The 27,478-nt window shown below is 39.2% G+C and overlaps 1 protein-coding gene across 4 annotated transcripts in view; it reads right to left on the bottom strand.

The window, feature by feature from the left end:
* Positions 1-3,416: 3,416 nt before the first annotated feature.
* tox2 (TOX high mobility group box family member 2) overlaps positions 3,417-27,478 on the bottom strand; it is an 83,467-nt gene continuing 59,405 nt past the window's right edge. For 2 of the 4 annotated variants that reach the window (XM_067504942.1, XM_067504940.1), the window contains 6 exons: positions 15,796-16,061; positions 14,031-14,274; positions 9,211-9,291; positions 6,475-6,885; positions 6,225-6,373; positions 3,417-5,454 (listed from right to left, as the gene is read on the bottom strand). In XM_067504942.1, coding sequence (XP_067361043.1) covers positions 5,412-5,454; positions 6,225-6,373; positions 6,475-6,885; positions 9,211-9,291; positions 14,031-14,274; positions 15,796-16,061 — 1,194 coding nt within the window. In that variant the 3' untranslated portion in view covers positions 3,417-5,411. Of the gene's footprint in view, positions 5,455-6,224; positions 6,374-6,474; positions 6,886-9,210; positions 9,292-14,030; positions 14,275-15,794; positions 16,062-27,478 lie in introns of all 4 variants that reach the window. The other 2 variants (XM_067504941.1, XM_067504943.1) reach the window with 2 other exon arrangements.

Genomic DNA, 27,478 nt, shown 5'->3' with positions numbered 1-27,478 from the left:
CTCCACCGCAGCACAAAAGTTGTAACTGAAACATTGTACCTGAATGCTAGAGTGCCTTGGTGTGTTTGGTGATTAGTGTGTTTGAGGGCCTTTAGTTGAACCGTAGCAGTGACCTTCTCGCCTGCATCAGCCTAAACTCACAGGACAGAGAGGCACCAAGCTAACTATTTTTTTTCATGTGGTCACGTTAACCATATGCATATTCACTCTCAAACAAAAACCTATGATGGTGCACAGTTCCACCACAACAATGAGCAAATTAGGTAGAATTTTAAGTTGTGTTGTTATCTTGTTGCCTGAATGTGTCCACAAGCAAACACTCACACATTGAGGTTGACCATCATATTCATCATCATCTTCACAAACATACTCAACTTATTCTGCATGCATATTGGACGCCTACCGACCATAGGGTCGAAGGTTCGTGCCCCGCTCTTTCCAAACACATATTGAAGTGTCACTGGCCAAGACATTAAACCCCCAACAGCGTATCCTGTTCCCAATTGGGGAGGGTTGCGTTATCACTTGATATCACTTGTGTACATAATTAAATAATGGACTGGTAATGGGGAAATCCTAAAGGGAGTAAAGAACATGTGTGTTTCCCTTGTCACAGATTAGTGCAAAAACAGTAAAACAATGTTTTTCTTTATCAACATAGCATTTAAGGCACATTCATCAAGTACAATTGTTTCTCTATTATCAGAAGCAACAACAATCATCAAGGAGTGTATATAAATTAGTAAAACAATAAAAATTCCCTCGTCATGAAATATCCTTATACTTTGTATACACCTTAAAGTACACAACACTCCTCCTCCTAAACAATATTGTGTCCTTTCAGGTGTAATTTTAGTTTACCAGATTGCTTGGTTGTCTGCCACGTACAGCCTTTTTTAAATCTATCCACAGGTTTTCAGTGATATTTAGGTCAGATAACTGGGAAGGCCATGGTGAAACGCTCACCTGATTCTTCTTTTTACACAATTCCTGTATTGGCTTTGCTTTGTGCTTTGGATAATTGCCTTGTTGATTGATCCACTGCCTCTTCATTCTTAGCTCTTTCATTGATAGTAGGAGACTTTGCTTCAAAATCAGAGCTCCATGTCCTGATGCAGACTTTCTCCCAAAAATATTAATGAAGCTTCACTATGTTTGGCTGTGGGGAATAATGTTTCACTCTTCGTGAGTGTTCTTTTTCTAGTCACACATATTTGTGTATATTATGACAACTTTGGTCTCATCAGTCCACATAGTCTTGTTCCCAAACTCATTTGGTTTGTTCAAATGTTCCTTAGCATACTCCAAGCATGGCACCTTATTTCTCAAAGTAAACTACGGCTTCCTATGTGCTTTTCTTACAAACCATTCAAATGCAGAAAACACTTGACTGTGGACTTTTATTTCAGTTGCCTGCCAGGTTTGCTGCTGTTTGTTTCGGATTTTTGCATAGCTTTTGTGCAGGTTTTCTAATGTGTCCTTCAGTTATTTTTTTGGTCTTTTACTTCTTCAAAGACTCTTGGTGTGTCCATGTTTCATCCATTCCTAGATTATGGTCTTTACTGTTGATACTGGTATCCCTAATTGTTTTGAAATATATTATATACTACTTCAGCATTATGACCTTTTACCAATTTCATTTTCAGGTCTTCTGAAAGCTGTTTAATTCATCCCATCAATTTTGTTGCTCTCAGCAAACTGCCTGAGATTTCTGAGATGGAAGTGCTAACCACTCCACCACCACGCTGCCCAAATCCGACAACTAATTTTACATAGTAAAGTTAAATACAAGAGGGATGCAAACTTTTGCGGTGATATAATTTTCATTATTTTAATAAACTCCTTGACCACTACTTTTGATGATGAATGTGCATGAAATATTATGGTAACAAAAAAAAAGTCTTTGATTTGCCCTTTTTGCCAATTCAGTGTAAGTGGGTTGTGAACTTGTGCACTAAGCTGTAAATATATAATACCTATGAAACATATCACAAAATGAAAGGAAACACAATAAAGGACTAAGAACAACTTTAAATTCAATTCCATTTTGATTTTGGCAAGGTAAAATTTAATGAGGTGTTCTAACACAACTAATTAACCTGAAAAAAAGTATAAATAGCATTACATACAGTATACCAGAATCCTATCCAAACATATTTCAAGTAAAGGGTTACACTTTTGATTCAGCATTAAACTATGTTTAGACTATGTTTGTGTCACGCTTATTTTGCTGTGCACTAGATAGATATCACACTGCACCACACTGCCCTTGACTTTACAACCATAGCTGTTACCGATGTCATTCATGATGATGCTGCAGTGGTCAAATGTATGGAAACCAACAACCACTGCATTCCCCCTTCTCAATGGCATTATCTACCATAATTTGTAGTCTTTCATTCTCTATTGGCCTCATGACTTTGACTCTGAGACAGGGGATGAGAATAAAGCTGCTGACAGAAGCGTCACATTGATACTGTCTTCTCGTAGTATTTACTACAGTATTACTGCAGACAATGACTGTCAAAACTAACAGGAATAGCAGAGACAGTATGTAGTAAAGCTATTTAGCATAAAATAAAGATGAAAGTGACTATTGTTACCACATATGCACAAATCTACAGCTGAAAAGGAGAGGCAACACCCAAACACATAAGAGAAAACACACACTAACACATCGGCAGATATTCATACAAACACATGACTAATATGTGCACAGAAAGAACAGAGACATGGCTGTGTGGCTGCACCCACAACCTCTCTTATCTGGCATGGCATTAAGAATGTATGACTGTGATTTTCATATAATATGTGTCATATCACAAAGTGGCAGGTTTTCCAATTGTCCAATAATGATCTATTTGCCAATTCAATACTTTTGAATAAGAAACGGCACGTAGATGTAAAATGAATAAAACATAGAAGGGAGGGATCGTGACAGTTTTGTTTCAATCTCTCCTTCTTTCTCTCAGAAAGCCTCTAAGAAGACTTATGTGCAATTGGGGTAAAATCAGTACTTGGACGGTTGCCTGAGTTTGTGTGCACATTGCATTTCTCTGTTCTCTTTATCTCACACTAGACGCCTACGATGCACCACTTTCACAAGCAAAGCAAACGTCTTCTCGCATCTGCTCTCTTGTTTGTTAAGATAGTTTACTGGCAATATCCATGCTGGCTGGTGCATACTGTATCCATGGCTAATTAGCTAATGCCATTGGAGCCCTGAGCTAAATATAAATATAGGATACAATTGTGACCTTCCTAAGTGCAAATACACTGTAAAATACAGTAAGTTGGGGGTGTTAGTCAATCTTAAAAAATGATTATCATGTCTTTAAAAAAAGTGTGATCGTCTCATTAGAAAGGGGATGAAAAGAGACAGAAAAGCCTGCAGGGAAATTAACAGACATTAGGCATTTTCACTTTTAAACTTTTTTTTTTTATTATGCAGGTTTGAAATAAAAGAAGCATTGTGACACAAACAGATGCTGCTGGCAAGGAAAGAAATGAGCAACATCCAAAATGTAAAAAATAAAGAAATAATCATTGTTGCGGTCATCAATTTTATCAAACAAAAGACAAATAAAAAATAAAATAAGAATAAAAATACACCTTCATCGGAAGAAGCAAAAGTGATCTAATTTATTTTATAAATAAGAAAACCTGTCAAATGGCTGATTAGCATCTAGTGAAAACAATATATTGATAACCATTTAAAATATTTATCATTACTGGCTTTACAAATAAAATAAGTACAATTGGCAGGTTTTTTTTACACAACTTAAAATGCTATAGTTCTGTAACAAATAAAACTGAAATTATGCTACAGTAAAGAGATAAAAACAGGTGTCTTTGTCAGCAAAACGCATTTCTGTTAATCACACGAGAGTTAAAAAGATGATAGTAAAACAATCAAACACCAAAGAGAAACTTAAAAAAATTCACTGTGATGTGGATGTGATGGCTCCATTCACATAATTCATTACTTCACTTCTGCATGTCGAGGAGACAGAATTGACATTATGGTCAGACAAAATAAGAAGGGGGGCTGAGGGGTCGGATTTTGAGGCAATATCTTTTTTTTTTTTTTTTTTTTTTTTTTTTTATCTGCAACATATCTCATTTTATCACAGCGTTTCTTTCTCTCTTTCTATCTCTTTCCTTTCTATCTCTCGCCTGGCTCTTTCCATTTAATGATCTGCAGGACACATATTGTGTATTCAGTTTTTGGATTGAACTTTATTGGAAAAAACACACCAGTGAGCACAGATTTAATGCAAGAAAGAGAGTGTGAAATACTCGTCTGAAATCCAGCTGCACAAGGCTGTTAAAATTCACAAGAAAGACTCGACACTCCAACAATGAAACACTCTTGCACATAAGTGTATGTTCGTGCACATACACACTCAACTGTACACGTCATGAATGGGGTACATTCTAACGTCCAGATATACACTCCCGCGCGCACGCACGCACGCACGCACGCACACACACACACACACACACACACACACACACAAAATGACTTACATAAAATATTAAAGAAGAAACAAACCTATCCAGACTTCCAATTCCAAATTTGATCCAATAAAAGTGATATTTATTTACAATCACACTGTGACAGCTCAGTAGACCTCAACAGGTCTTTAATATAAAAAAAAGATTATTTTTGTTTTGTTTCTCTTCCCCACCCTGGCTTTTTTTTGTATTAATTTGCAGGCCCTTAAGCAAAGCTACCATAACATCAAGGCCTGCTCCGAAACTACTAGATGATAATATTTCTCTAATGTATGGGGGCCTGATGCTTATTGGCAAAAAAGAGGAAAAATCTTGCAAGCCAGAAATAAATAAGGCAGGAACAATAAAAAACAACAAAATGGTGAGGAAAAAAGAAAGAATTACAAAAGGAAAAACGATTAAAGAAGGGGAAGAGTTTTTCTTTTCCTCCTTATTCTAATTAAAGCTGGATGGGGTCCCTGAGGGGACTTTAATGGTGACATAGAAGAGGAGTGCTTAACAGCCCAGCCTATATCACAGACACACAACTCAGGGGGTAAGGGGTGGGTTGATAGCAAGAGGGAGGTTGGGGGGCCTTTATAAGTGTTTGGCAAATTTAAACAGCAAGAGGACTGCTAATACATTAAGTGGTACAGACAGTAGTCATCTAGTTCAAAACCGCTGGTCACAAATTCGTCTATAAACTCAGGAAATAATAATTACATTGACAAAAAAGGTTTGTGGTGTCTGGGATGTAGAATGTGTGTGTATTTATGTATTGTGTGTTCCATGTGCAGTGTATGTATCTGTGTGCATCAGAAGAGGGTTGAGAGGGTTAGGGGAGAAGAGGATGGGGGAGGGGTGTAAGTAGACTCCTCTGTGTTGTATTTGTTGACAGAGTGTGATCTTCAGTTTCAGGTGAGGTAGAGTGGCTTGTCCCTGCCTATCATGCTGCCACTGGAGAAAAACAACATAGAGACAGGTTAGAGTACAAAGAAAACCACAATTGTAAATATACCGACATTCATATACAAAAGACCTGAACAACAGTGGGCATACTTATCTCTGATTACAAATATTTTTCATTCCCAAATGGCCCCAATTTAAGGCAAACCACATTTTCTCCTAGTTCCTACCTTGCTCCAACCAATCCCTGTTAATAAATGAAACCTTTCATAGCACTTTACCACGCTGAGCACTGTAGACTAGATCTTCCTGTGCTGCAGGGCTGCACAGCCTGCCAAACAGTTTAGTACAATAACAGTCCAAACTTATGTTAGGAACATCTGCTTTTTACTGCTGTCTGACAAACACATGACAAGCTCTATTATCTCACCATTACCTCTCCAGCTGTCTCTGCTGTCTCACTGGAACAGAGCTGACAATTTTCAACATTTATATTGAGAAAGCAGTAGGGGAGACGTCTGGCATGACTGTATCTGCTTATTTCTAAGGGAGTTCTGGTCTCGCACTCATATTTGACTCTCTCTTTCTGACAAATCCAACCTGAAAATCTGTAGTAAATTTAACATGGATTATGGACTCTCATAGTCTTGACATTTTTTTTTAGTTTTCACAACACATTATGTCTTTTACTAAAACAAAGTGGTTAAGCTCAATAAAATTGTCTCCTTTCCAAATGCCATTCAACCCTGTGTGATTTAATGTGTTGCAGTAGCAACGGAGTGTGTGAAACAAATCAAACTCTCTTGGCTGTTTCCACTGACCTGCAGTGGTTGCCACACTCCCGATTGCAATATTCACTGTCCCAGTCATGGGTCTGAGCCACTCCAGGGCCTGGACCAGGGCCAGGGGCACCTGGAGACTGGGATCCCCCAATGCTCTTCTGATACTCTGACTGAAGGTGGGAAAACCCCTAAAAACAAACAAACAAAAAAAAACAACAACAAAAAATTATTTCATATCTTAACGTATCAACATTTTCAGACCAGCAATTGTCTCTGTTTGTTGCTGTACCTGCTGCCCAGGAGGTGGGGAGTGAAGTGAGGCCTGAAGCCCCATCTGGTGAGAGATGATTGGCTGGGACTGGACCTGCTGCATGCGGATAGGCTGGTTGAGGAGCGAGCTCTGGTGCAGGGAGAGCTGCTGGTGGGGGTGAAGCGGTGGGCTGATCTGGAAGGAGGAAGGGGGAGAGGCACTAATGCTTGGCAGCATCTGCGATTGGCTAAGCGTCTGCGACAGGGTGTGGCGTGGGGCATGTCCTGCGTAGCTCTGCAGGTCAGTGAGAGGGAAGGCCCCGGGCCCAAGGTAGGGCGACGACGGCTGAGGGGGAGGTGGCACACTGTATAGGGGCGGGTTGGCTGGCATCATATGTGGAGAAGCCTGGCTTGTTTGGGCACTTTTTGTTTCCCCTGGGTCATTATATGTCTACAGAGGAGGAAGAAGGAAGATGGTTATACTTGTAATCATACTTTCAGCCTTAAAATTGTATTTCTAGTAAAGATTTATTATTTACGCATGCTCACAGTTTGTATTGTGCACTGAGGGGTTTTTGTTAAGTAGTAGTTTTGTTTATAGTGCATACTAATACTATGTAGGCATGTACAATTTTAGTATACAAATACAATTTGAGTGAGATTAGCATGGCAACAGATGATGGAGTTGTCTCTGAATCATTAAACTGTCCTATATTTTTTTCTTTTTAATAATTCATTCCCCCTGAGACAATCCTCTCAGGGGAGGTTTTCAAAACAATATATCAATGAAGGAAAAGAAAAGGAGCAGCTTTCACCGGCTAATTCAGATTCAAAGACGATTATATAAATAACCTCATCAAATAGATTGAAAAGTGACACAGGCCTTTCAAGTACTTTTATTTGATGTGAAGGTTTCTTTGTAAATGATAGCCTAATATATACTGTATTCTACATGTTTAATAGTGTAGAAACAATTCTATACTATTTATTGTCTAAACCTATAGTATGTTTAGCCATTTATTCTATACTTCTTCTCTTTGGCTTTGAGTCAACACACATGCACACATTTATTCTGCAGGTTGTTCTGTCTCGCTTTCATGAGGTGGTGTATGTATGAATTACATCCAGTGTTTCTCATTAACTGTCAGACTGGCTGCAGTGATGTGTGGTGGTCTGCTATTTAGTAATAGCTCACATCCATCCCTCGGAACCCCTGAACTAATCAATGGAATGGGATAGAGGAATGGAAAAAGCAGAGGGACAGACACATTTGCAGGGTCAAGTGGAAAATGAAATAGTAAAGAAATAGAACGGAGAGGGAAATTGACGTTATGGATGTGATTTGTTGTCTTACGTTATTTTAAAGGGGATATTTAAGGATTATGTACTGTAGTTAAAAGATTTCTTACAGGAAATATAGACTTAATTATGTATGTAAAAAAAAAATGCATGTTAACTGTAACATTTACCACATAGTATGGCTTTTCTGGACATGGAGACTTAAGATTGAAATAAACAGAAGAGGAGTGCCATTACAGACAGTGGGTGGCAATCAAACTATTTTTTTCTTCTTCCCCCAAACAAACCAACATGTGTCACAAAACAAAAAGGCAACAGGTGCACGGTGAAGATGTGAATCCTTCAAATGCTGCTCCAATTACCTCCAATTCCACCCACCCCAATGCACTTTGAAAAGACTCTTTTATTGGTAATTAAAAAAAAGAGAGAGGGAGTCGGGTTGAATCGTGAGATTCAGCCGTGCATTCAGATTGGCTGGCCCTGAATGAGCAAAGGATGGGGGGGCGGTGGGATCACAGGTTTATTTTTGTATGTCAGTTTTTTGACTGGCAATCTACCAACATATAGTATCAATCAAGCCTCTGTATAGGAGCTCTGACATGAATGTCTAATTGCACCAAAGACAAGAGATGAGAATAGTCTTTTTAGTTGAAAGTATGCCACAGTGAAGAGGCTGATGAATTAACTATTCATGCTTTAATCAAGGTGCTTGTTTTCGGCCCATGAGCTTGAGAGGAAGTGTGGTGCTGTGCGGAGGGGAGGAAGGAGGTCGGGGAGAGGGAGGGGGAAGAGGAGGAGCTTGGTATATGCTAATGCAATTTAGAGTTGTGTTTCGAAAAACAATGCATAAACAGAGATATGAAATGCAGTGCAGAAAAACCCCCGTGTGCTGTGATAACTGTTGTAAAAGCCTTGCAGATGTGAGAAGAAGTGGGGGAGAAACATAACACCTTTCATTGAAGAAAAAAATGCAGAATTTTACCATGTGATTTAGGTTTTACATTAGCTGTTAGAAATGTGTCAATGTTATAGGCTAAACTGGACTAACGTGCGGTAAGAGAGTGAGTGAGCAGTAGGTGTGTGTAAACAAAAGCCAGCATGTTAGTGGCCCATCAGGGAGGACAGAAACACCAAGAGGACAGCAAATTATAGGTAATGTCCACTTCTGCTCTTACATGAGCACTCTGTTACTTTTCATTTCTCCCCAAGTTGCAAATCGGTTGTGTTTGAGGCCTGATTTTCACTGTTCTCCTCTAAGCACATGCACACAGGCGCACACACACACACACACACACACACACACACACACACACACACACACACACACACACACCCACACGCACAAACATCCTAACCCCTCAGTGCAGCAAGTGGACCCTTTCCTTGGAATAAGAGTGAGAGGAATTCTCTGTCTAATTTATCATCCCTTATATCGCAGCTGACCCATGTATATCAAAGATGTGACCCCCGTGGTTACCTTGGAAACCAGACTGGCTCTGTAGGCGGCCAGGGCTTTCAGGTACTCCTTCTTAGCAGCCTCTGTTTTCCTCTTGTAGCTCTGCAGGAGCAAACACAACAACAACGACGATTGATTACAAGGTGATGCCAAAGGCTAAAATGACCCTGCGGTCCACACTGACTGATGTGGATGAGAGTCTGGGAGTCATGGTGTGACTGTGTGACCTGGCAGTGTGCTCTGTGATGAAAAACATATCAAATCCATTCAATGCCCAGTTATCAAGTCAAGGAGATTTGGCCACCTGCACGATGTTGCTGCATTTGAATCATTTCTTCAAAAATACCCAGAATGAAATGCGATGAAATCCTATTCAAAATAATGCAGTTTGAAATATTAGAGCTAAATGAGGAGGGAGAAGTTGTTTGTCATTTTGTGTACAGCGTTTCAGTCTCCTCCTCCATTAAGACTGTTGCTCATCTCTTAATCAGAGCTGATGTCCCAGCAAATCATTCAGATGAGGAGGAAAAAATTCAAAACAGCGTTAGCAAAGAGGCGAAGTCGAGCATTCTGAATGAACCTCAAATGATGCGTTAAGACAGGGAATTCAAGTTAATGTCATCACATGTCACTCACAGGCTCTTTATAGCTGCCACTGCTTTTTTGATGCGGTAAAAACAAGTCACAAAAGTCCCAAGTCTTAAATCGATGAGGAACACTCAGATCTCTGCTCCTCTCTGGAGCATTTTAATATGAAGTAGATTTGTGTTTGTGTGCGTGTGTGTGAATTCAGCGGGTAATTACTGATCCTCAGTGAGAGACTGTTTGTGGCTCCATGGACGGGGTCATTTCTTTCAAAGAGGTGGGGTAGTATAACCATTAAGCATTCATGTGTTGCCAAATGCACATAGTCGGGCAGCCGCTAACACACACAGTCAATAAACAAACAGACATACACGGAGAACAGCAAACAACCCGAGATGAAGACGGATACAATCTCTTGCTCAAACAGCTGATGTTTATCCTCTCACTCATCCCTATTTACATTATTATTATTACTTCCTTTTCATGATACACAATCAGATATTTTGGAGCAAGACTGGATTGGATTAGGAGCTTCAAAGTACAAAGGAAAAGAAACAGAATTTCACAATAAAAACAATGATTCATGAAACAGTTTACTGTAATAATACTGTAACAATATCAAAAAAAGTGACAACCTTACCCCTCAACCCTTAAATATCGATAGAGCAATCCTTGTCTCTTTAATGAACCCTAAACTCCCAGCAGCTTTAATTTCAAATTAATTTAACGCAGCTAATGATTCGCACAACGACGGATACTTTTAAATAAATTACCATGCCTAAGGATGTCTAATTATTCCAAAGTGAGTGGATTCATTAGCAATTGAAGCCGTCAGAGGCTGCAGGTCAGTATGAATTAAAAATAACAAAGCTGCAAGGGGAGAGCATATGCCTCCATCGTAATCCTGACACAGAGGTGTCCCGCCTGAATTAGCCCCTAATTGTACCTTAATGAAATGTTCTTGTTTGATAACCAGTTAATTACAGGAGACAATAACTCCGCACCCTGCTGACACTGAAGGGAGTGATTACCCCTACGACCGAAAGACCGAGGGACCGGTAAGAGGAGGAGAGGAAGCAAACGAGGAAGTACAGAGATGACGACTAGAGATGAGGTAGGTTAAAAGGAAGGTAGTGGAGTTGAGGAGAGGAGGGGAGAGGACAAATAAAAGTGCATGTAAAAGAAAGACAAAGAAGCAGGAAAAGGGAGAAAAAGAAACGTGGATGCTGTTGGAAGATACCAAAAGATAGCTTATGTGAGAAGTTTCATATCAAAGCGTGCTGTTCAAATGATGTGACGCTGTTAGTTTGCTTCTCTCTCTGTCCCTTAACGGACACAACTCCAATAAAACCCCTCCTCCCCACCTGCAATATCACTGTTCCTCCCCACCGCTAAAAAACTTAAACTTGATCTTAATCTTAAATAACAAAAATGAGAAACATGTTTTTTGTGTGTTTGTATGTGTGTTTGTGTTTCTGGGGCAGCTTTAACAAGTATTCACCTTGAGGAATAACACAGCCCAAATAATGCATTGATCTTGCACTATAAAGCACAGGCCTTTGGGAATTAAAAAAAGCTGTATAGTATGGAAGCTACAAAAACATCTTAATAAAAAAGAAAATATGAACATAAACATGATTTCTTTAAAAAAAAATGGGACTTTGTTCTGCTAAGCTCAAGGACAGCACTGGAGAATACACAACAAGACAAGCAAAGTGGGAAAAATTGCACACTGAAGCTCAACAAAAAGAATCGCTAAAAGAACACAAATCATAATAGTGAAACTTCTGATCGTTTCTTCTATGAAGTACAGCAATAAAACATGCTGCCTTCGCTGAGTGTATGTGAATTTTGCTGTGTGGTGTGTTTGAGGGGTCCTATAGGTAATTGAAAACAGGGCCCACGTTCTAGTTAAAACAAAGCTGTGTGTAGGGGAAGGGTTGTGTTTACATTCTGGTGCTCTTGCATGGCTCCAGAGGGTCTGACTGTGACATTACAGAACACACCTCATGAGTCCTATAGAGATAACATGACGGCTAGTTTTTGGTGAGGAAAGGAAAAAGAAAAAGCCTAACAGCACATACATCATCCGCTAACAAATGGGGGTAGACAAAGAGAGTGTATATTAAAAAGGTGTCAGGCATTACACACTTCCATGGAAAGTTTGTACAGTGTTTCCTTTTTTTATAAGGAATTTAGCAATGTGTGGGATACAATATGCTTTAATATGTTATAATAAAGCAATAACCAGGATTTTAACATATTTCGACTTTAATGAGTGATAACACGAAATAGCTGAATTGGCTGCACTCTGAACATACGCGCTTATCAAGTTTATCCATTTGTTGTGCTGAAATAAGTGACAGTGCTAGTCACAGAGAATAATTAGAGCAATAGCGGTGTTATTGCCCAGACAGGGTACTACATTTCATTCCATAATGACACCATTACCTCAAGTTAATTATGTGTCTTGCGAGGTGACACATTTGATTAAACACATGAATGCACAAACAAATCAAAAAATTAGCTGTGGAATAGCGCAATAAATGGGCGCGTTTTAATGGTGGAATTGCCCTTTTGTGAGATTCATCTCGGTTCTCAGGTAAGCCTCTGAAGTAGAAATGCATTTAGTGGGAGAGAGAGAGAGAGAGAGCACTGCATCTATGGTGTAAAACCAAAGGTGAAAAAGCAGCCAGGACACAAAGAGTTAAGAAGCACAAACAATAACATTTCAGGAGCAGATGTCCTTGAGGCAAAACCAAGGACAAGGCAATTGCTAATCTTGTATTCCCAGCATGATCAAATCACCAGGCAACAGATATAAATAAAAGGACAGGAAATGAGGAATTCACATTCAAGGGTGTCAGCAGCGAAATGAAGATTCATGGTGAAGAGCCCTGGTGAAGGCGGCAAAAATTAACTGCAAATAAAAGGGACAGACGGCCTCCAAAGTCCGGCGTATAAAGTAGGTTTGGTGGGAGAAAAACACACACATGCCAGATAGGGTCTAGTCGACAGTGGCTGGGGCTGAGCAGAATGGGCTGCACTTTGTCATGGAGACAGGTGCTTTTATTTGACACCCAATAGGCTGCACCCTGACTGGGTATTCTAAAAATATGAGTCTGCACATGATCATCAGACTGTCTCGTTTTCCATTCATTTCACACTATCATTTGTTACCACAAACACATAGGAACCTCTTTGACTTTGTGTGTTGGTCTGAAAATGCTAAAGTGAAAAAGAAAATATGTTGGATGGAAACATTTTAAACTGCAGTAAATGTTGCTGCAGCTCCATATGCGGAGGTCAGGCGGTAATGAAAACAGAATGACTCCTGACACCTTTCTGCTAAACATAACTACAGTTGATGGAACTTTTCACTTCTCTCAATGTAGGATTTTTATTGCATTAACACTTGAAAATAACAAATTTCTGCCAGTTGATTTTAAACTGGTTTGCTTCCATAAATGTGATGACTTGATTATGATCTATGATATTATGACAACGCATTTGCTTTTTTCACTATTACTCACACAAAAACAGACTTAAGAAGACACAATATTACCCTTTAATAAAATATAACCGATATTTTATAGTTTCCGGGTACTTCATCGAGCAAGCAGTATTTCTACAAGTGTAGATGTAGTACAACTTTTCTATACCTGGATTAATCTGTCCTGAAATGTAAATACAACATACAACACCCTTGTAAGAATAAAGTATGCTAACTTGACTGCAATTTCCGTTAACACTAATTAGCCTCTGCCTCGTAGCAATATAATAATTAGTCAGAAGAACATAATATTTTGACAAGGAAAACTGGAGCTTTACGTTTTGCTGTTAATTGTTTGTAGCAGCATAGGACAAACAGACACAATCAACAGACTCAGTGTCCCCACAGTGTGTTAATAACCAAACACTGAGTGCTACTGTGTGGTAAACTTGATCTGTGAATTTGAATAATCATGACCTAAAAATTTAAACCAATTTGGAAAGATTTTTATTTATTTCACGCTAGTAGATGACATTTAAACAAGACATCATTTGATATCAGACAGATAAAATGGCCGTGAACATAGTGGAGCCTGGCAGGGAACCAGAAACAAAACCAGTCTTGCTCTGCATCTGCTGGGCATTTAAATACAAGTACTGCAAATCAACTTGCTTTTTTGGTAGAGACACTTTGACACATGGCTTTTTCTTTGGCCCCAAGTGGCAATTACAGCATAATATAGGACACTGAATCATTAATTTACCTGTTTCTGCTCCTCTCCCAGTCCATCCCACATAGAAGCTACTATCTTGGATACGTCTCCAAAGGTGGCATTGGGATTCTGTCCCTTAATGGCTGCCTGGGTGTCTCTGAAGAACAAGGCATAGGCTGAAACAGGCTTTGTAGGCTCATTGGGATCCTTCTTCTTCTTCTTTTTTTGGGGTTTGGGCTTGGGCTTCATCATCTCAGAAGACGGCCGTTTTTCCCCCGTGATCTGGAAGACCATCAGAAACACAAAATACAAAACAGCTTATTGGCACTGCAGACAGCAGGTCGCCCATTTTGACTGACTTTGGAGAGAATGATCTCAGAGGAGTGCTTAAAACGCAGGGCCCAGGTGAAGCCTAAATTTCATTAAATCCATAATTCAGTCTCGCTGTTCAATACCTGGATTGTCAACATTTGAACATTACAGCAGTGTTTCACTGACAGTAAGACTTTCAAACCAGCACTGGTTGACAGCAGTTTTTCCTGCTTTCCTTTGTCAAAAAAAGAAAAAACATCTGTTAGTTGAATTTATCAAACCTTTACAAATCTTTATTTTTCAGTTGTTCAGAAAGTCATAAATTCTGACTTTTCATGCCAGAGCTGAAAGGAATTTTAAATCGCCTGCTGTATCTGCTCTGGCTTTGATGGGGTCTCAGAATAAATTTAAGAGAGCAAATGGAATTACTTACTGATAGGAGAGATGGTAATCATTTTTATACACACACGCGTGCGCGCAGAGAGAGAGAGAGAGAGAGAAGGACACCAGAGATGTATAGGCTGTATATGTTTTTATATATATATATATATATATATATATATATATATATATATATAATATAAAATATCTGAAGGATCCCCTTCTTTTTATACTGTATCACAGTGAGCTAACATTTAAATACACAGATGAATCTGAAACACAGTGGACATGGCAGATTCAATTATAAACTCATGCACATTCCCTCGACAGAAACTAAGCGAATCCACAGAGACACTGGTTGGTGGGCAATTTATGAGAGCAGTTTTACAAATTTACATAAACCAAATGAATGTAAACAAGTATCCTTGTCGTCTCATTTAAACTAATGAGTAATATAAATAAAGGAGTGGTTGTTTTCAAACCAGGCTGTATATAACATTATTAGATAAGATTGTAAAACCTTGTATATGTGTTGATAATCAACAAATTCACATATCTTTTTAATTTAATCTCAGAAGAAAAATGTGCAATATTCCAACAACTGCATGATGGAGAAAAAAAAATAAAAAATTCATGGCAGGAGTCTGCCAACAAACTAACAAGCATGCGGCCATGGTAATGGATTGTGGCCATTTGCAAATGTAAAGAAAATATTCTGAGGGTGAAATTATTTTGCCCAAAGGATTGTGTCGCTTTTAATTGTGTCAATTTAAATCCTGTTGATTTAAAATTTGTAATGCTCGGAATAAAACAAAACTGTATCCTATAAAAGACAAAACAAAAACAACTCAAATTCCATCATGCAACAAAATCTCCAAAGGTAATTTTCTTTTCAAAGTTGGCGCCACACTGCACATACGCTATCCCGTACACAAAAGAAAAGAAATCGTAGCTGTAACTTAAACTGCAGCAAAAGTGAGTTTTCCCAGCAACCAAATGAGCCCTGTATTCCTCCTCAACTCAACACAGCAGTTAGTATGCGAACCATCTCAAACAAGCACTGTCAAAACCTCAAGCCCTACCCCACTACTACCAGCCAAAGAAGTGATGCTGCATCAGTACCTTTAAATGAGGATCAGTCTCCTCTTCCTGATTGGAGCTTGAGGGGGAGGGTGTGGCCGATTTACTTCCAGGAGGTGAGGGGGAGCCATGAGGCAGTGCGCTCCGGCTGACTTGAGGGTTTAGCTGGGACAGTGCGCTCATTGGGTTGGGCAGTATCGGAGGAGAGCTGTTTATCAGGGGATGGTTACGGGCGGGGTCATAATGAGCGCCGTCAGGGTGCTGGTGATGGTGTTGCTGTTGTTGGTGGTGCAAAGCCATCTCCTGCATCTGGGGTGAGAGAAGAACACCAGCTTTACTATTGTCTCCTCTACTCAAAGTAATAAAAATATGCCAATCAGCCAGATATGCAGTTACTTAAAATGGAGATGACACTGTTAATTTTAGGAAAGTGTGTGTGTGTGTGTGTGTGTGTGTGTATGTGTTTGTGTGTGTGTTGGACAAAAGCTAAAAAAGACAAAATGACTTACAAAAACTGGGATGTAAAGAGGGAAATGTGTCTTTTGGAAACCAGACAGACTGAAAAAACCTCCTAACAGGTCTTATGCTTGAGCCTATGCTGGTGTTTAGAAACTTTGTCTTTTTTTCCACCTCCCACTGTCTTTCTGTGGGCAAGTTGTTAGTTTGGTACTGATCCAGCACTGACCTTCAAAATGGGAACATTTCTAAATTTTACAACACTAGGAAGATTCCTACCGAGAGCAATATTATTACCAATATTAAACACTTTCAAATCCCAACCAGAACCTACAAAAACAACTGACTGCAACTTGGAACTAAATGGGACACCTGCACCTTTTGTTCCCTAAAGGCTGCCATCCACTAATTGTACTAAGAGAGACAAGAGTGTAACATTGGTGAGACAGACCCCCATAGATTTCAGTGTGATTATAATGCATCAGACTATTTGTGCTAGTTGTTTTTTACAGTTTATTTCAATTACAAGACCCAGTACACGACACACTCCATGAGTTGGAGCCTTGTGTTGGACAAGAAACCACCGTGCTGTATACTTATTATAAAAAGCTTACCGTTAATCAAGCTACTGTAATGTGACCCAAACATACTCTTTTAATGTAAATACACACTGGAAGCTAACAGCCACCCATGCAACCATTATCTGTAACCACTTATCCCAGCAGTCATTTGGCGATAGGCGCAGTACACCCTCAGACATACACAGATAGAACATGTGCTTATTCCCACTATGAAAAACACAACCTCAAACATCTTAAAGCACTGATTAGGCAGCACATCATAGAGCCCCAGCAAAGATGACCATAAGCCTTCAGAAAAGTAATAAAAGTAATGAGTAATATATTCATTTTTTGAGTAACAAGCCCAACACTGGTCCCTGTTGTGTTCCAGTGCTTAACTGGTCAAAAGTTGCACGTTACTTCTAAAAGTTTTCTACACTAACATGATGCTGGAGAAAATGTATCTGAAGCCACTTTCATATTGCATTCGGCCAAATTATACATGTTGTTTATCACTTAACTCAAATTGTTGTAGCTTTTCAAAGCCCCCATTTACAGTTACAGGCACAATCCATATTTTGTGTTGACTTCTAATGAAAGCAACAAGTGCTGCCCCTCCAGGGTCCTTGAGGCACAACGGCCTGGGTGGTGGTAAAGGAAGACTTCAGTTCCTGCTGTCAAAAATTAAGTTTTGTGAAGCCAGAAATCTCAGCACCTGGTAAAGCAATTGCTGAGTCAATTGTATTGATCAACAACGCTATCAACCCCCTGCGGATATATTATGCTCATTGTGTGTTAAACAACACCTTTTGCAACACTTGGGCCTACAAAGAGCAACAAAAATAGCATTCACAGCTGGAGAATGACCATCACGCAGAGAACACCCTTCAGACGGATCCGACTCACAAAGTTCTGCTCTTAGCAGTCGTAAAAAATCTTCAATAATAACCACATCAAAAGCTTTTACTTAAGATTCATCAGGACAGAATATGAGCACGAACCAAAGGATGCTTTTAATGCAGGCATAAATGGGAATGTTTGGCAATTTACAGATCAGAAAGTGATGAACTAGCATTTGTTAGCTCTTTTAAACATTTATGAGTTAAATAATACATTACACATTAGTGCAGTGCTAAAAAGATCAAATTGAAAGGGCCCAAGCATATGAGGTCTTGATAAACACAAGTAGCGGCTCAGAGATGAAGGCTCAGCTCTCTAATCATAATTGGTCCCAGTAGATTGCTAGAATATAAATGCACAACAAAGTAATGTTGTACGAGGCTCTGGCCTGCTTTGAAACTCATAATATTCACATGACATTAGAATCTGTGTTTGCCTCAGCAGCTGCTCACAAAAGCCAGCCATCAACAAAGACATTCCTTTTGCATTTCAAACAATCAAGCTCTAACCTTCCCCCATCCACAGCAATCTCCAACTTCCAATCATAATTCAAAACACCATCACTACACTTCATAAAACATGAGGAAATAGGTTCAGCAAAATAAGTAGCAAGTCAAAAAAAAAAAAGGAAAGAAAAAAGAACGGAAGAAAGAGAAGGAAACAGAAATCCATTAATTTTCCATTTTCCATGGACTTGCTCTTTAAGGGTCCTCACAAACCAAGAAGCATTGAAAAACCAATTAATCAAACATGAATGGCCTATCATAGCTGTAGCAGACGCATTTCCATAGCAACAGCCTCCAGGCAAAAATTGTCACCCTTTAATCTGAGCCACACCATGCTTAATATAAACAAGAGGGAGACATGCAGAGAAGCCGAGTTCACCGGGGGGAAGGCACCATTTCTTCAATGGTGGCAAAACAAATCATACTTATTTATTTATTTATTTAATTAAGGCACAAATTTTGTCTGATATTATTTAGTAGCATGCTAACATTTCACGCCATTAATTCCATTTTCATTAAAGCTAAGCCTTCCGTTGTGGCTAATGCAGCAGTTGGACATCAGAAAGCTAGAAACTCTTGCATTCTACTCTAAGCCTGAAGCTGATAGTGTAAGTTGCATTATATAACTACTTTAAAAGCAAAGACGTACCAGTGTAAGCTCAAAGAAACTGATCCCTAAGTATTAAAGTGTGCATTACCCGATTACAGTAATGAAAGTGTGCACTACTGCAGCTACATACAGTGCAGCTATATACAGTATAATACCTAAAGGACTAGAGCCCATTACTCAAAAAACTCCCACTGTGATAATTTATTTCTAATAGTCATTTCTATGTATTTTTGTTTTCCTTTTAATATGTCTGAGTGCTTTTAGTTGGTGCTTTCACCTGTGTGAGACAGAGCAAGAAGTTATCACATACCGCCATCAAGCTTGGGCTAAATAAAGCAAGCGACAGACGGCTGTACAAATATTATGAAAGAATCTGACAAAGGTTGCTGGTTGCCATAGGTACTGTATGCTAATTCCTAATGATATCATCCAAATGGCTGGCCGAACAAGGGGGACATGCACAGTGCTCTCTGCCTTTAGCATGCAACATTTACTGACTTTTCATGGACTCCTGATACAGATGAAATATCTCTGCTGTGTTTTGCGGTACAAACATAGACTACTAACTAATATCTTGTGGTCTATAGTAAATATATAAATTTTGATCATTTATACAGTTGCATTGTGAGCTCTATTGTGTACTGTCATAGCCATGTTAACCTCCAGCAATTCAGTTGTTTGTTGTATGACCCCAGGAGATCTGTGTTTTTATTTAATAAAAACAGGAGGAAACACAAGAGGAAAGGAAATAGGAAGCTTGAAAATAGAGAGAGAAAGAGAGAGAGAGAGCGAGAGAGAGAGAGAGAGAGTAGGAGAAACCAGAAGAAAAAGTAATGAAACTACAACAGAAAAAGACAGAAAATCATGAGACCTAATTAACAAAATCCATCTCCAAAGTTTGCAAGGGGACAGTTAGACACAGCTTTTTTGGTGATAAGCAGCATGTAGACCTAAACTGTGATGTAAAGCCTGGAAACTGGTTGTGAACGTGTTCCTCCGCCATCGTTACGCCTGTCGTGTTTGTATTCACATCTTGTACATCATAGTCAAATGGGAGTCAAATAACAAAGGCTTTCCAATTATGTGTAGCACATTGTGTGCGAGATGGAATATCACAAAGCCATTGTTCCCCTGCTCCTGCTGACCCTACCTTTTGAAATGGTTTCATGGCCGCTCCAATTGCCTGCACCATTTGATTTAGCTAAGGGGATTTGACCACCAGCACAGAGATGAGAGAAGGGGAGAAGAGAGCCCAATACAGCTACAAGGAGAGAGGAGAGCTTTGCAGTAGAAAAAGTAAAAGTGCTAACCTTGCTCCGTCCTTATGATTATCCCAGAATGGCATCTGTTTCATCATTTAAATAAACGGCTTGTTCGCCCTGCACTGTTTAATAGCATCATATTGAAGCCGTATCTTGAAGCTCAAGAATCAATAAATGTTGTGTGTTTGTGCCTCAACTTATTAGCTCCATCTATAATAAATCTTCCATGTTTGTCACCTTTTAATGAAGCATCTTTTGTTGAGCTGGAGTCAGTCCACTTTCAGTTTACTTCCTTCAGAATGTAACAACAGAAATATACTTATGCTACGCGGTGCTATGCATCATTCCGTACTTAGAAGAAACATCACCTGCTGCTCCGTTTTAATCACACTTCCACACATTTTCTCTATCCCATCTTACCCCATTTGAGTGTACACTGATCAATGCTCCTCTGAGTCCTGAGACTTTTCTCTCCCCACTCCCTGCTTGACTGGAGCCATCTTGTTTAGAGTGATGGCTCACTCACACAGGTTCACGACTGCTATTGTAAAATCACCCAGCGTTTAATTGAAACAAATGACTATAATAATAGAACATTATCCCTGCAGGCACCCAGCCATGACAGCTTTAATTAGAGCCGCGTTCAAGACTGATCCTTCAAAAGCACAGCCACCGCACAACACTGTGGTAAACACGCCTTTAGGTAGGGCGCCAGTCCTGGGTCTCACAAGCCCTCGAAGCTACTTCTTATTCACCCTGAGGGCAAAGCACTAACAACTATGTTCCTCAAAGAGCCTTCAAGCCTCCTCCCCCTCCTCACTTTCTCTCTTTCTCTCTCTCTTCTGTCTCCTTCATTTGTGTCTTTAGTTTATCAGGCATATATATTTACTGTACACCCAGGAGGGTCATTTACACAAGCTGAAGAGAATTAATAAGAGACTGGATTTATGAATCATGCGCTATTTAAAAAGCGCTATGAAAAGCAAAGCGCTGCTTTTGCCTACTTGTGACAACAGACAGATGCTAAGTAAGGAGATATGATGTGCAGTGGGATCTAGGATGTTTGAGGAGAAGAAACAAGTGTTTTCGGGAATTTGTTCAACCTTAATTGGATATGTTTTAGAAAGTAGTCAAGATTACTTTGTTTCATATTATTCAATGAGACAAGCAGATTTTGATTCAAATGTAATATGATGGAAGGTTCCAGGTATGCTACCAGCCAACTGCATTTAGCAACACACTCTCAAAACCTCATTTTATTTATTAGCTTGGCAGTTCCTCCATGTTGCCAAAACAAGACACTTTTAGGTCACTTTCAATCATTCCAAATACACGCTAGTCAAAAGGAAAAACACAAAATACTTGCTCTTGCACCTCTTGCGCTGAAGTCTGATCAAGCAATTAATCTGGCAGAAAAACAGCAATACCTCACAAAGTAGCAGCATAGGGAAATAATTATGAGTTTCAACACAAACTTTCAAAGGCAGAAAAGGCTATTTATTCCAAGAGTGTCTTAAGTAGCCACTGTTGCAAAGGACTTTGCCACTACATCTCTCGTAGCCAAAAAGAAGTTGTGCCAACACATTTCATATTTTCATAAAATCTAGGAAGGACTTTTAAGTTGTGCCACTCAGATCAACTTTAAAACAAGCACACACACTCAAACAAACCGAAATGAAATCAATAAATAAATGGTAAAAAGGTCAAATTCTATGTTGGTTTCTTAATAGACCTTTTGCTGCTGTTGTATTTTCCTTTGTGTGGAATTTGATTTATTATTATTATTACCATTATTATTATTACACCTAAAAGAATAGCTGGAAGCAATTGCACAAAGGAGCAGATGTTCTTGGTTGTGATTGACTGTTGGCTTGAAAGGTACTGTACCACCCTGAACGCCTCTCAGAGTGAATCTGTGGCAACAACAAGGCAGTGGTTGATTTGCAGATAGTAATGTCATGATGTCCCCCTCGGCACCATCCTCCATGTTCCTCATTACTGCTAATGTCAGAACCTCCTTTGCTTTTATTTTCTCTCTCTCTCTCTCTCTCTCTCTCTCTCTCTCTCTCTCTCTCTCTCTCTCTCTCTCTGTGTTCTTTTCTGTTTCTCTCCCCCACTCTAGTTATGTCTCTCTCTCTCTCTCTCTTGTTCCTCAATCTTTTTTTATTCTCTCTCACTTTCTTTTGTTCTCTCACCATTTCTTTCTCCCCCTCTCTCGCTCCCTCTCAGCCCGGGCGTGTCTCTGAGCTCACCTCACAAAGCACAGCGTCAGAGAATCAGAGCCTTGCCTGACATGACATGTAGGAGACGGTTGTGAGGAGCAGTAGGGACACACACTCTTGACAGCAGAAGGCAAAGCTCCTCTGCTCCCACTAATGAGACTCCTGACTGCTGTGTCAAATACACTTTGTGTGTGTGTGTGTGTGTGTGTGGGTGTGCCTGCTCTCGCACAACAAAAAAATGAACATAGATGCAGAAATAATGAACACAAAAAGAAGAAAGAACACAAATAAAAAAAAAAAAAGAAGCTGCACACAGTAATGTTTGTGCCATGCAAATAGAGGTCATGGCAAGGTGATTTACACGTGTGTGTAAAATACCGTTAATGTAAATATAATAATAAAACAATGATGACCGAATCTTCATCTTGTTCTCTGAACCATAACACATGGCAGCAGATTAGTTTCTCTTATTGTTAAGACACAAACAATAACAAATTTTATTATTGATTTTCATCAAGAAATATTGGGACTGAAACCCACATCCAGTTTCCTGTACATCTATAAGTTATCCCTTGTACTGCAGGACAAACCAAGGAAAGTCTTTATTTTATTATTTTGTATTAGCACTCAAACACAAATAATATCATCTTATATTCTCAATTTCATTCTCATTGCTTTCTTTCAAATGAAGCAGAAAATATTGAGCCCTAAATACTGTAAATGCTTAAGCAACATACAACAAATAAAAGCTTAAGTTTATTTTGTGTTTTGGCCAAACATCCTTTTCTATTCTAATATCAAATGCAAACCGTGACAATCATCTAATGATGTCTATTGTGCAAGACTGTGCAGAGCCATTAGACTGCCTGCACCTTACATCTCTTCTGGATTAACGTAGCAGACTGTTATATGAATACAAAGCGTTTTAATCACCCTGGCTCAAGCTGCACTTGAGCACATGAGCAGACAGAGTGACAGTGTCGTGTTGAACTGGTAGCTGGCGGCCCAGCAGGGGAGATGTCCCTGAGTGAGATGACATGGGACGACTCTCCACCGCCACCAGGACTGAATATTCCTGGTGGTGAAAGCAGAATGAGCTGATGGATGGTTGAGATAGGGCACAGTGCAATATGGACATGATTTCATGGCATGATAAATCTCAGCAGGGGCCCGTGGCTAAGTGTAATATGAAATCCCTTATCTATGTATCTGCTTCATAACACCAGCTATCTGCTGCAGCTGAATCTGTCTTTGTTTCTTTAGTCTGTGTACTTTGCTTGAGTGCCACTGTTGATCACATCGACAGTATGGAGGGGGACGATAACAACAACATGCATGTGATAACACATCTTATACTTTGTTGTTTTTGAAATATGAGGTGATGAATTAGCCAAATTGAAAATTGTCATGTAGTGATCCTCTTCTATTACCTGTGATCACAGCGATAAGCAGCGTTATTAGAAGAGGTTTTGCTTAATGCAAGCTGCCCTGTGTTTGTACAAAACAAGTTTAAATTACGCCACCAATATAAATGAAATGCAATTTGTCTCACAAAACTGATCTTTTTAAAATGTGGCGCATGTGTTATTTAACACCATCTCTTTAGAATACCTGATTAAAAACAAAGAAATTAAGTCTTCACCTGAGCTTAATGCGATAACTTAATTAACTTTATCAAGGTAGAGAAAAAAATGCATGCAATAAAAATTCCTCCTCAAATAATGAAACCAGAGAATAACCTATATTTCTTTTAGGATATTTCTTAATATACAACTACAGTTTCATATCACGTTGCCAGAGAAATAAGGCACTTTCTCCCAGGAGATGAGAAAAGAATTGAATTTTTCCTTATCGGTCATCTATTTTTCCACAGAATGCTATTACTTGCTGCCTGCCGTTGCTAAGCAACAGGAAATATTAATAGGGCCTTTTATTAGCTAGGCTTTACCAGTGGAGTACTAAAATGAGGAAGTGGAAAACATGAATGTGTTACATAAATCTCTGAACCTTTCAGGGTTTGCACAAGTCTCTGTTTGTCCAGTGATTTATGGCTGTGATGGTTCATTTATGGGAGAGGGAGGTGTGAAATGCCAAAATGGAACATTAGCCTAAGGGACAATTTAAAAATAAATAATTACCAAAAAAGAGTGAAAAACGGCAAGCAGTTTAAAGAACAGCCCTTCCTTTTCTTGCTGATTTCAAGAGGCCATCAAACAAGTAAGTGAGTTTGTTCTGCTGGAGGCATTGATCATGCAAAATCAACTATGCCTGTATCAACACTGGAATAACTAATTCAAGTCCCATTCTATCACCAGGCCTGATGAACGGGGGTAAAAACCACCAGACATTCCATCATTTTCTGCAGACGCTCTAATCCCTTTAAAACATGACTGAAAATGAAGGTCTCTCGTAGAAGAAATAGGTTTTCTTCATCCGAATGCAAAGTAGAGAATAAGTCGAAGCTTCAAAGAGCAATAAGTCTTTAAAGGCCAAGGTAAGACAAGTCTTTTTGGTCTAAACACATTTAATTACAACATTTCAGAAAAGAATATTCATTATTTAGACTAAAATTAGGGCCAAGATTTTCTCTTCTAATCCACCATTTTTCTGTCCTATGTTTATACTAAAACCAGCAGGTGTACAGTACGCGATAATACATTTGCTGAGACCTTCCATCAGAAAGAGAACGCATTAAAACACACCTCTGCTCTCTTATCGTTAATTCAACCCAGCTTGTCTGTGACAAGTTCAGTTGACATTGCAGCTCATATTTCATTCACACAGGTTTAAAGACGGAGCACCTGCCAGGAGCACTTAATACCTAGCGAGGAGAAATAAAGAAAGAAAAGAAAACACAGGCATCCACACAACTTTACATGACAAGCAGGGTGGGATTAATACTTGATAATTAACCTCAACAAGTGAAGATAAAGAGCTTGTGAGGACATTCGTACATCCAAATGTTGCAACAAAAGAAATTAGAGGGGAATTTGAATATGAATACCATTCTTTTAAGGTGTCACAACCCTTAAAAAAATGAACTGACCCTTATTGAGAAGAATTCTCTTGTATTCTGCAAAACAACAAATGAGATAATACCTGGAGGTTTGATGGGGCTGAGGCTGCAACTGCCTATAGCTCTTTTGCTAATACATAACTGTTATGCATAACACTCCCTCGCTGATGATATATTCATCAGCTGTTACATATCCAAAGCATCACACTCGAGCGGGTTTGATGATGGCTAATACTGCACGCTTCATTGAGGAACAGAAAAGAAAAAACTTAATCAAAGATAATTTATTCCATTTGCAGACACGGGTCACATGAATTTGAAAAGCATTTTTAAACATACCATAATCTAACTATTCTGTTGAAATAGACTGCAGATGTAGCACAAGCATGGGGCTCCTATAAATATATTTCTCCGGTCAATAATAAAATAATTTCGGCAAGTTTTGGTGTAAATGAAGATGGAGCAGACAACAAGACCACTTTGCTTGTGAGTACAGAAATGATTCACTACTAGCAGGAGAGATGTGTATCTTTTGGGCTGTATTGATAATATCAGTGCAACCTGAGCGTGGCTATTAAATGTCTAATGCGTTTTGGAACTTGTAGATGCTATGACAGTGGGGGCATTAAGAGAGAGAAGCAGAGAGAGAGCGATGGAGAGAGAGAGAGAGAGAGGGGCCCTGCCAAGTGCATCAGAGCATCAGAGAAAAGAGCTCTCTGAAAGATATCAGGTTAGTCCAGGAGGGCCTTCAGAACGCAACACAATAAGCATCAGGAAAAAAAGAATTGAAAATAGCCTCTTTACAAAATTGTAAGAGCGCAGTACACAATTATGTCTTTCGGGTTTGGAGAGTCAGCACATAAGCCAAAAGTAACCACCTGGTTGAATAGTTAACTCAGCTAATGTCTTACTAAGGTTGAACTTATACCTTATTGTTGCGGTTTGATATACTCGATTTTTATATTATTAATTCTGAAAACAAAAAGCTGCAACAGGTCATTATTTCAAAACTGTACTCAAGGACTTTGTGTAAATGGAATCTCCATCGCAGCCATATTTGTATATATGTCTTCAGTGGGAACAAATGTTGGCAAGTCAGAAACTTGTTGGCTTCAGTGTTGCTGACAGAAGGAACGGGGCATAACAAAACACCACTGTTATTCTTTAATATTCTCTGTTCTTGATAGTTTCTATTGATCTGGAGGATCCACACCCACAGCTCAGTGTCAAATCCACCTACAGATCTCAGGCAAAACACCATTTAGTGCCACAGTCCACGCCACACTCACAAACCAAACACAGACTAGCTCTACCTCCTTTTTGCTATATAATCACGCTGTTTATTTTATGTTTATATTGTACCGCTTGCAAGCAGAGCACTTTCAGACGTCCTCATACTTGAGTCATGTAGGTCCACTTTTAAAAACCAGAGGCTCTCAGCCTTTTGTTGAGACAGAATAACCTTATTTCACTCAACTGAATTATCTCTAAAATATCTAATAATGAAATCCAGGAGGTACAGAAAACTGGAGGTATATGCTCATTTTGAATAAGAGTTACTTTCTTCTTTGCAATTTCTTCTTGCTCTCCTTCCTACAATGCCCTCCCCTCTCTCTCTCCCTCTCTCTCTCTCTCTCACCCCTCCTCTCTTCATCCAACTCTATTGCACTCTTTTCATTGCCCAGCTCACGTATTGAATCTGCCTGATGAAAACAGATCTCACTGCAGCACCACAATAGAATGGCTGATGCAGGAAAGATGAACCCTAATGGATTTTTTTTTTCAATGTGCTCAAGATTGAATATAAGGCCTGACCTCCAGATGTAGTGGATCTATTTCAACAGCAGAGATATTGTTTATAGTGAAGACACAGTAACACATAGACACACTTGGACACACATTTGATACAACATCAACAGCAGCTGCAGCAAAACATAATTTATTTAGCCACCAAAATAGTCTAAAATTAGAATTAACCCTTTGTTATTTTTCTATCCAAGTCAAGTGAGGTATTGGCAATGATAGCATCTCATGTTTGAACTGCAGAGTTTGCTTAATTACTCTGCTCAACAGACTGTGTCAAGGTGAGGCACCAATTTAATAGACACTCCGTTGTCAGCACAAATGAACCTCTGCTACAGCTTGGTGGTTTTGCCAGGCTGTGATGTTAAGGCAGAGCACTGAAAAACATCCG

The sequence above is a fragment of the Channa argus genome, chromosome 5, assembly GCF_033026475.1.
Source record: "Channa argus isolate prfri chromosome 5, Channa argus male v1.0, whole genome shotgun sequence".
Lineage (NCBI taxonomy): Eukaryota > Metazoa > Chordata > Actinopteri > Anabantiformes > Channidae > Channa > Channa argus.
Note: the sequence above shows the minus strand (reverse complement) of the source record. Positions and strands in the feature narration are given on the sequence as shown.